Raw genomic sequence first — 11,365 nt, 5'->3', positions numbered from 1 at the left:
AGAGAGAGAGGAGACACAGAGAGAGAAGGGGGGAGGAGCTGGAAGCATCAACTCCCATATGTGCCTTGACCAGGCAAGCCCAGGGTTTCGAACCGGCGACCTCAGCATTTCCAGGTCGACGCTTTATCCACTGCGCCACCACAGGTCAGTTAAGGAACTTTTTAAAGAGACTGCCAAACTATTTTCCAAAGTAGCTGGACAAGTTTACATTCCCACCAGCAATATATGAGAATTCTCATTCCTCTGTATCCATACCAACACTTGTTGTTATTGTTAGTCTTTTGATTATAAACATCCTAGTGGGTGAGAAGTAGTTTTTCATTGTGGTTTTAACTTACATTTTCTTAATGATTTAGGATGATGAGCATCTTTTCATAGGATTATTTGTCATTCCCACATCTTCTTTGCTGAGGTGTCTATTTAAATATTTAGTCCGATTTAAGAAGTTGGTTTTTTCCTTATAACTGAGTTTTGAGAGTTCTTTATGTTTTCTGGATACATACAAATCTTTCACCAGATATATGTTTTGCAAATACAGGGGTGGGCAAAAGTTGGTTTACAGTGTGAATATTTGAAGCACAGTTTATTCTTATATTATTTGTTTATTAATTATTGTATTATTTTTCATACAAACAACTATAAACTTACTTTTGCCCAACCCTGTATTTTTTTACACTTTGTGGCTTGTCTTTTTTACTCTTTTAACTGTGTCTTTCTAAAAGCAGAAGTTTTTAATTTTGACGAATTCCAATTTATTTCCTTTTATGGATCATGTTTTTGATGTCATATATATATAAAGTATTTGCTACAAATACTTTTTACAAAGATTTTCTCCTATGTTTTTATCTAGAAGATTTATAGTTTTAGGTTTTACCTTTTTAAGTCTGTGATCCAGTTGAGTTGATTTTTATATATGGAGCAAGGTATGAATTGAAGTTCAGTTTTTTGTTTTATTTGCTTTCTTTTTTTTTTTATTTACACAGCTATCCAGTTGTTTTCTTCATCACTTGTTGAAGAGACTATTTTTTCTTATTGAGTTGCCTCTACATCTTTGTAATTAATAAGTTGTTATATAAGATTGTCTATTTCTGAACTCTTTAGGCTGTTCCACTCATGTATTTGTCTATCTTTATTGAAACACCACACTGCCTACATAAATGTAGCTTTATAGTACATCTTGAATGCAAGTGGTAGAGGCTGCTAGTGTTGTTATTTGAAAAAAATGTTTTGGTTATTCTAGCACCCTTTATTTCCCCATAAATTTTAAGATCATCTTGGAATTTTGATTGGGATTGCACAAAGTTTATATATCAACTTGGGGAATAGGGACATCTTAATCATGTTGGGTCTTCTGACCCATGAGCAATATATGTCTCTCCGTTTATTTGGTTTTTCTTTAATTTCTCTGAGTTGTATTTGGTAGTTTTCAGTGTATAGGTTTTGCACATTTTTGCCAAATTTATCACTAAATGTTTAAAAATTTTTAATTGTGTTATAAATATTATTTTAAAAATATAATTTCCAATTGTCTTTTGTTATTTTATAGAAATACAATTGATTTTTTTTGTGCATCAATCTTGTAGCATTCTGTATTCCTTCTAAACTCATTTATTAGTTTTATCAGCTTCCTTGTAGATTCTATCAAACTTTCTAAATGTATGCTCATTTTTTTTAACGTCTTTTTTTTTTTTTTTTTTACAGAGACAGAGAGAGGGATAGATAGGAACAGACAGACAGGAATGGAGAGAGATGAGAAGCATCAATCATCAATTTTTCATTGCGACACCAATTTTTAGTTGTTCATTGATTGCTTTCTCATATGTGCCTTGACTGTGGGGCTACAGCAGACCAAGTAACCCCTTGCTCGAGCCAGCGACCTTGGGTCCAAGCTGGTGAGCTTTTTGCTTAAACCAGTTGAACCCGTCCTCAAGCTGGCGACCCGGGGTCTCAAACCTGGGCCTTCTGCATCCCAGTCCAACACTCTATCCACTGCACCACCGCCTGGTCAGGCCATTTTTTTTTTAAATAAAGGCAGTTTTACTTTTTATTTTCCAATGTGGATTATTTGGTTTTTTGTCTTTCCTTATGGCAGTGACTAAAATCTCCAGGAAATACTGAATAGAATTGATGAGAGGAGACATTCTTTTATTGTTCTTGATCTATTCAGTCTTTTTCTAGTTAGTCTTTCATTATTAATTGTGTTGTTAGCTATGACTTTGCTTTGGTCTATGCCTGTGACTATTTTCATATATCCAGTGATATTTTGAAAAAATATAGACTATTTTTTTTGTTTTTACTATTACATCATTTTATATTTATAATATAGTATTTGATACGTATAAAAACTATATATAACTTATTTATAGGTTAAGAAGTATAATCAAATAAACACCTATTATTTGGTGGATTACTTCTTTCTTTTTTTTTTTTTTTTAGTTTTCCTTAGGCTTTATTCTCTCTGTTGTACATTCTATGGGATTGGACAAATTAATAATGACATAAATCCACCTTTTTAGTAACATACAGAGTAAGTTTACTGCCCTAAAAATCCTCTATTCTTCTATTTATACCTCCATCCTCCATAGCCCCTGGCAAAGACTGATATATTTTTACTACCTTTAATGTTTTGCCTTTTCCAGAACGTGAGATAGTTATAAACATGTAGTATGTAGCCTTTACTGATTGGCTTCTTTTATTTAGTAATAACATATGCATTTAAGGTTCTTTGTCTTTTTATGACTTGATAGTTCATTTCTTTTTAGCTCTGTGTATTTCATTTTGTACGTCATTTGTCTGGACTACCACAGTTTATGATGGATTACTTCTATACCGTCTGATTTCATCTATTCTGATCCCTTCCCACCCCCCTCATTTTATCTCTTACAAGGTAACTTCTCTTAAAGTCATGGAGGGATTTACTTGTGTCTTTCTATGTCCCCATTGTATTTAAGAAAAAACTTTTCTCACTTAATATCAATCAATCAAGACAGGTTTGCCTTTTTTTTTTTTTTGCGAGAGAGAGAGAGAGGCAGGGAGAGAGGGAGAGAGACAGGGAGAGAGAGAGATAGGAACATTGAGCTGCTCCTGTATGTTTCCTTACCAGGAAATTAAAACGGCAACCTCTGCTCTCTAGGACGATGCTCAAACCGACCAAACTATCCAGCCAGGGTTTAATTTTTTTTTAATGTATTGATTGATTTTTAGACAGAGAGAGGAAAGTGAGAGAGGGAGGGGCAAAGGAAGCATTAATTTGTTGTTCCACTCAGTTGTGCATTCTTTGCTTCTCATGTGTGCCCTGACCAGGGATCTAACCTGCAACCTTGTCATTTCCAGATGATGCTCTTAACTGACTGAGCTAACTGGCCAGGGCCCTGTTGGTCTTTTTAAGCTAACATTCACTGAGTACTTGCTATGTGCAAGGCAATTCTATTAGCGTCCTAATAAGCAGGTGTTACCATTTTCTCTTCTATGAGTGAAGTTTGCTTTAAGTCACATTCAACACTAACTTGGGCTTATTTTTATTTCTCAACAAGAATGTCTATAGTTAATACTATAAGACTAATATGGCAGCAAAACAGTGTCATATGTGTCTTACATTAGATTTTCAAGAAACAGACCATGAGTTAGGGAATTATGAGCATGTGATTCACTAAGAAAATGTTCCCAAGAAAAACTGCTAAAAGGGTTGGGCAGGAAAAGAATGGACAGGAATCTAAACAAGAATGTGATCTTATGCTGAAGTCAGGCAGAGGGTTACTTCAGGATGGACCCTGTAGGGAAATTTTTGAGTGAAATTTAGGACAGAGTTTTTTCACACAGGCAAGGGAGTTGGGCTTTCTAAAACCTTGTGAGGCTGATGGGAAGAATGCAGACTCACAGAAACTTTTACCTCTCTGTATAAAAGAATGAAGCAGCATCAGTACCTAAGTGCAATCCTTGTAGGAAGAGCTGCAAGTGCTGGATATTGAAAGGACATAGTAGATGGAGGTGGTGATGGTGATGTGAGTGTGGGGTATCAAAGAATCCAGTATAAAGGCATCCAAGGGGATTTGATTTGGTCTTTTTTTTTTTTTTTTTTTAATTTACGGAGACAGAGAGAGAGTAAGAGAGAGGGATAGATAGGGACAGACAGATGGGAACAGAGAGAGATGAGAAGCATCAATCATTAGTTTTTTATTGCGACACCAATTTTTAGTTGTCCATTGATTGCTTTCTCATATGTGCCTTGACCGCGGGCCTTCAGCAGACCGAGTAACCCCTTGCTCAAGCCAGCAACTTTGGGCTCAAGCTGGTGGAATCCCTGCTCAAACCAGATGAGCCCGCGCTCAAGCTGGCGACCTCGGGGTCTCGAACCTGGGTCCTCCACATCCCAGTCCGACGTTCTATCCATTGCACTACTGCCTGGCCAGGCAGCATCCAAGGGGATTTGGACAGAAAACCAACATTATTCACTACACCAGAGCTCTTCCATCTTTTCCTTCTGCCATCTTTATTTAGAAATTAAATTTAATGAGGTGACAATGGCCAGTAAGAATACATAGGTTTCAGGCAAACATCTCTATAGCATTTGAACTGTTGATTGTGTTGTGTTCCCATCACCCAAAGTCAAATCATTTCTGTCACCATTATTTGTCCTCTTTACTCCCCACCCCAACCCCATTTTTAATATTTAGACCAGTGGTAGTCAACCTGGTCCCTCACCCACTTGTGGGCATTCCAGTTTCATGGTTGGCGGTAGCGGAGCAACCGAAGTATAACTTAAAAAGATAGATTTAACTATAGTAAGTTGTTTTAGAAAGATTTATTCTGCCAAACTTAGCGAAAATCCGACATAAAGTACTTGGTAACTAATTATTATTATATGCTTTAACTTGCTGTAACTCTGCTTTATAAATTTTATAAAGTAAAAGTTTCTTCTCTACTTTATAAATCACCATTACTGTGGAACCGGTGGGCGGTTAGAAAATTTTACTACTAACAGAGATACAAAAGTGGGCAGTAGGTATAAAAAGGTTGACTACCCCTGGTTTAGACTTTTGTCATTATGCTTATCACCTCAGGGTAAAAGACTGAAAAAGGGCATGCTAGTTGACTATGTCTCCTTTAAAAAAGTTTTTCTTAAACTATTATCTTGTTTATACTTTATTGTCCAGAAAAATGTCAAATGATTACCACATTAACTGCATGGTGTCTGGGAAGGAGTGTATTTTTAGTTGGGCATATTGCTTCCCGGGACAAAAGGAGGTTCTACTGGTAAAGTAATAGGGTTGGTGGTAATGGGTATTAGGTAAGTTACTACAACATTTGGTACCTCCTCATTTTATAAAGGACAAAGATTGAGATAGTTTACATAATTTATTGAAGTTGCATAGACTAAGTAAAGTAAGTAGTAAACCAAGCTACTAATGTTCTGGGCAATGACTTCTGCATTCTCTTTATGGAAATGTCCTCTGAACTAGGGACTGTGATTGGACTTGAACAAGTGTTTCATCATCTTGGCACCTTAACAGGAAATAGCTCTTTGATTCTATCTCTACCAATTAGCTTTCACTTTTATCTCGTGAATTCATTGCTCAGATTCCTAAGTCCCCTAGCCCCAAACCCTGGCTATTGAGATTTGGAACAACTGAATTTACTCCCTTTTGCCTGAGAGCTGCAAAAGGAACCTATTTAATATGACCTTGAGAACGGATATATGAATAGATCAGGGGTAGGTACTAGTATATGGCAATAGAGAATTCAGTCTTATTTCTTTCCTTAAGGAGAAACATACACTGATCTCTCTCACCTATGTGTAACTGTGTACTGCAGAGTTGGAGTTTCAAAACATATTGTACATGTTTTATGTTCTATGTGGATAAGGAGCATAGCTTAGGTTTCTTTTGTGCTTTCATGGTGCCTAGCAGAGTCCAGTATACATGACATGTATTTAAATGCTGCTGGATGATGAGATTTCTGAGCCATTATAAAAATGATAATATATGAGGGGAGAATGAATTTTGGGACAAGTCTGTCTCAACTCCCACTGGAGTAGCCCAGCTTAAGATTTATCTATCATACAGTTTCTCAGCATGAGGTACAAAGACTGAAATTATTTTGTGGGGTTTTTTGTTTGTTTGTTTTTGGCTTGTTTTGTGCTGCTGATGTGGAAATTATGAATCAATTTTTTAAGACTTTAATCAAGCTGTTGCATTCTAATTAAATTACTGATTTTCTTTGTAAATCCCCAAATCTCCATTCTCAGAGTGGGTTTTTTTCTATCCCAAATAACTTTACTCATTCTAGTAAATTTTTCTTGACAACATTTCAAGATATTCCATAAATACATAAAAATTCAATAAATATAAATAAAATGAGGGAAAATATGTTTTGACATATTGTCATTTCTGATACAATAAAATGGATGGATTTCTTTCATTAATGTGTGTTATGGACCATCAGAATGCATGCAAGTAAGTGACAAAAGGCCACCACACATTTGAATATTTTAATTAAATAATACTGACTATAGTGGTGGCAGAAAATTTTTTTTTTAAAAAGAGGAATATTAAACATGGAAAATAAGATAGCCAGGTTGAAATGTATTTAAACAAGGAGTCAGAAGTCTCAGGTTAAAGTTCTAATGCTATTTGATCTTGAGTTTAAGTCACTGAATATCTCCTACGTGTTAGTCACGATGGTGAACACTGGGGGTACAAAGGTAAAAAAGATACAATTCCTACTCTGGAAAATCTTTCTTAGTTTTGAATCACCAAAAATATCAGACAAATTACCTATTCCAAATAGCAATACCTGTATTGGTGGTTTTGAGATATGCTTAGTTTCATTTAAGAATTTCAGAATATTGAGCCATTTTATGATAAAATCACATGGCTTTACATACTTTTGAAAAATACAGTTTATTCAAGAATATAAACAATGCAATGAATATATATGGTTACTTAATAATAATCATTTTAAGTATATCATACAGATGTACATGGTCAACATTTAGTGTTTTTTAGAAGGGATTATATACAATAGATTCTGCTTTATTTTTGTATGTATGATAAACTATTGATAAAGTAATGAAAAAAGTAATAAAGATTGTTCTACACTTGTTTGCCTCTATACATTATTTATCAGCCTCTTTAACATTATGTTCCACCAGCAATTATATCCAAAGATCTCAACAAATTAGAAATCAAAAGGCTTGTAGTTTTAGAAAAAGTCATATTTCATAAATACTCTGTTACTATGCTTATCATTTATTGTTAGTATTTAAGTCTATGAAAGATTGTAGTAGACATCGTTAAGGCCTTAAGATAAGGCAAAACTAATATTAGTGTTTGAAAACATTTTTGAATATAAATTATATTACTACCTTAATAACAATAAAACACAATGATGTTTAATAAAAAATATTGTTATCAATAGGTTTATATAAAATTTTACAACACCAGATAGACAAAGCAGAATAAAGGCATTTACATTAAGATGTCAGAAGATTTGGAAATGAAGCTCAGGGGTACCACAGGTATGTCAAGAACACAGTGGTCAAAAGAAATGAAGGTAAAACAGAAATCAAATGAATATTTCATAGTAAGTAGGGTTATTGGAAGCTGGACAACAAAAAGACTTGCATGCATAGGAATAATGGATTAGAAGAAATTTTGTCCAGTGTAGCAAGGATCTCAAAAGTCATTGACCCTTGGAAGCCTGGGTCAGAAGGATATGGTATGCCACAAACATGGATAGCCAGTTATTGAAATTGTGATATTAATTTAGTGTCCGGTCTTGGACTTCTGGTCCCACCATGGTACTTGGATGTCCAAACCTATGTTGTGGCTCAGTGCTTTTTCACACAAAAATGTTTTAGTTTGTTAGCTATTCCTAATAATTCCAATTCTATGAACTAAAATTAATTTCACTTCTTAGTGTAAGAATGCCTTGCTTTATAGTCAACTCTGTGTATAAGAAGCAAAAAATTTTAAATGAAACAATTAGAGGTGAAATTATTCACTTTATAAATACTGGGTTTATTTTTTTTAATTTTAAATTATCTTTGCCTTTTAAACATACTTATATTATTGGCCTTGGCATGTTGGTGTCTAAAATTTTGGGCATCTACAAACTTGGTGTTTGTGAAATAGTCAATCTATGTAGCATCTTGTTGGGTTTTTACTAGCAGCTCCAGTGTTGGAGCCTATTGTTTGGAACCAGGAAAAATTATGTCCCTTTGTAGCTCTTTAAAATATGTCTCTGCCTAAAATGAGACTTGGGCTAAGGCCCTTGTTTCTCCCCAGTGGTCTCAGCTCTAAATATGAAGTTTTTTCTGGACTGAAAGTAGAAACAAGTAAATGTCTGTATGTCTTCAGAATGTTGGCAGGTCTCTTTACCATTGCTCAACTTAATATACCAATACATGTATCATATATACAGTGATACAGAGGGAAATTAAAAAAACTGAAGATTACAAAAATATATTTTTTCAGTGTAATGAGAGAAACATTCCACAGCATGCTAAACACTCTCTATTTCCCTTAGAAGTTATTTTTCTCTCTCTTTTTAAACAATTTCTTTAAAGGTAGTTATGTAGGCAGCCCAACCTAGGACCCACAGCTTTCCATCAGTTTAAGAGAGTTTAAATTTGATATTTTCACTTCTTAATTGCTCATTTTGGTCCTTTAATTTAATTAGAGCAAGATGGTTATCCTCTACTCCTATAAACACTCCAGGATTGCTTTTACACTCAAATGAAACACATTTGGAGGACGAGGGATACTTGTGAAGGAAAAAGAAGGTCTGCTCTGGCAATGGATTTTCACATTTTTGGAGCTGAGGAAACAAGAGAGAGAGCAACCAATATGTGAGTAAGAAGTCCAGAGTCAACTTCACATCCCTGTGTTAGAAACGAAAGGGGAATAATTACTTACAACTTGGTATTTTTAACAAAGCTACTTACTGAATAGGAAATAGGAGAGGTAAAATGGGGAAAGGGAGGGTGTGAAATGGGAGGGGGTGAAATGGGAGGATTTGATTTGATTCACAGGTTGTCAGTATGCTTTGAGAGACATATAGTTTAGAATGACTGGATTTGGATGCAACAGTTCTGGATTTATACCCCCCTTTTGCCACGTATTATCTTTGAAACCTAGGCACATTGCTTTACTTCTCATGCCTCAATTTTTTTGTCTAACCAGTTTTCTAAATCAGTCAACCCCTAACTTACCCACAGACATGTGAGTGATATGAATGATTATTATCTTAAGCCACTAAGTGTTGGGGATGGTTTATACACAACAATACACAACCAATACAATAAATTTATCATAGAGTTACTGTGAGAATTAAATAAGCTAGTATTTGTAAAACATTTAGCATAGTGCTTGATATATAATAGGGTTCTGTGTGGCTCAGCTTTTATTATTGAGTACTTATATATGCCCTACACTGTTATATATACTTAGGAATGTTTTGTTAACGGAGATGCTGGTTACTACCTAGTGTTTATGTTAATATCTTACATGGCTGTATGAATTAGCTTTATAATTTTGTATATTTTTATAATTTATCTTCTATCTTATACTCTCATCTTTTATTTCTTGTCTCCACCTTTGGCTTCTTTGTTTTTTTAAGATGTTTATAGTTCTTCATCATGACCCATATAATACTGCCATTTACTAACAAGAATCCTATGATTAGAATCTACCATATTTCCCCATGTATAAGACACTCCCATGTATAAGACACACCTTAATTTTGGGGCCTGAAATTTGAAAAAAAAAAATGTATTACATAAAGTTATTGAACTCAAGTTTTATTCATCATAAAATTCATACAACTCCTCATCACTGTCAAAACTCCCATCCATTAGCTTGTCCTCATTTGTGTCTGATGACGAGTCACTGTCTTCAACAATGAACACAGAAACAAGTGCAAAAAAGGAAATGCAAGTAAAAAAAAATCTACAGCCACTGTGTAAGACACACTCAGTTTTTAGGCTTCAAATTTTTCAAAAAAGGGTGTGTCTTTTACATGGGGAAATATGGCAGATTGTTATGCTATCCATAAATCTCGGCATGTGGAAATGTTTACGACCTTCCCTTTAGCAGGTTTAGAATATAAAGTTATTTTTGCATTTGCCTAAGAAAACTATATTTTACAAGAAACAATTCCTGGAAGAAACACAATAGTTTCTAAAGCCAAAAAGGAAGGATTTGAGAACATTCTATATAGCAGTGCTTCTCCAGCTTTAATGTGCATTCGAATCTCCTGGAGAGTTGTTAAAATGCTGATTCTAATTCAGTTGTGCAGGAGCCTAAAAGTCTGCATTTCTAATATCCTCCCAGATGATGCAGTACTGCCAGCAGAGCCCAGCTTTCCCCCCAAACAGCCAAATTTGCATAAATGAATGGTACAATCATGACTGTTTTAAGTGCATATTTCTATTACCTCCACAGAGTGCTCCTTGTTGTTGGCATGCAGCAAGAAGTTTCTGTCTTTTGTAGGACTCAGGTTTACCATTAATCTACGACCATGACCATCAATATGATCACCTTGCAATGAAAAAAATGTACATTATAAACTTAAAAATAGTAACTCATTTTAATTTAAATTTAACACCCAGAAAATGAGTCTAAAATGTCATGTAAAATAACTACTTCATTTAGCAACATGTCTCTTAGAAGTAGTTGCACTATATGAAACTATAAAATCATTGAACAAGTGGAAGATAATTCTAAGCCTCTTGAAGAAGAGAGGTTACTTTCCTTATATGCTTTCTAATTGTAGAATTGTGACTCTAATGTATAGCCACAGACAGTTGTCTCCTAACATTCAACTCCTTTTCTTGTGTTATAAAAGAATATTTCCCAGCCTGCCTTTTTTGTTGTTGTTGCTAAGTATAGCAATGTGACTAAATTCTGTGAGGTGAGTAGAAATGTCAGGTGCAACTTTCAGGTTGTGTCCTTAAAGGGAAAAAGAATACATGTACCCATCTTCCTCTGTCATCCATTGTCATGGTGGCAAATAATTTTCAAGCATATAGGTGTTGGCAGAGCTACAAAGAGAGAAGGAGACCTGTGGTGGCACAGTGGATAAAGCGTCGACCTGGGAACACTGAGGTTGCCGGTTCAGAGCCCTGCACTTGTCTGGTCAAAGAGAGAAGGAGCTGGGTCTCTGGACAAGCTGTTCAACAGAGCTGTCATTCCAGCCCTGACTAAGACAGAAATAAAGTTTTATGTAGCTTAAGCCACTATTATTTCGGGTCTCTGTTAAATATAGACAAACCTTAATCTTATTAAACTGCAAAAGTTGGGATGGAGTAAATCCTCTAAGAATGCAAGATTTTACGATGAGCTTGGGCTGGAGAGAACCATCTGAG

General features: G+C 34.9%; 1 protein-coding gene across 4 annotated transcripts in view; it reads right to left on the bottom strand.

The window, feature by feature from the left end:
• Positions 1-6,880: 6,880 nt before the first annotated feature.
• The window catches only part of IL33 (interleukin 33), a 73,257-nt gene continuing 68,772 nt past the window's right edge, over positions 6,881-11,365 (bottom strand). For all 4 annotated transcript variants that reach the window (XM_066257224.1, XM_066257223.1, XM_066257225.1 and 1 more), the window contains exons 7-8: positions 10,435-10,538; positions 6,881-8,817 (exon numbers count right to left, since the gene is read on the bottom strand). In XM_066257224.1, coding sequence (XP_066113321.1) covers positions 8,614-8,817; positions 10,435-10,538 — 308 coding nt within the window. In that variant the 3' untranslated portion in view covers positions 6,881-8,613. The remainder of the gene's footprint in view (positions 8,818-10,434; positions 10,539-11,365) is intronic.

The sequence above is a fragment of the Saccopteryx bilineata genome, chromosome 2 (assembly GCF_036850765.1).
Source record: "Saccopteryx bilineata isolate mSacBil1 chromosome 2, mSacBil1_pri_phased_curated, whole genome shotgun sequence".
In the NCBI taxonomy this organism is placed as follows: Eukaryota; Metazoa; Chordata; class Mammalia; order Chiroptera; family Emballonuridae; genus Saccopteryx; species Saccopteryx bilineata.
The sequence above is the reverse complement of the archived record's forward strand: the minus strand, read 5'-3'. Positions and strand labels throughout refer to the sequence as shown.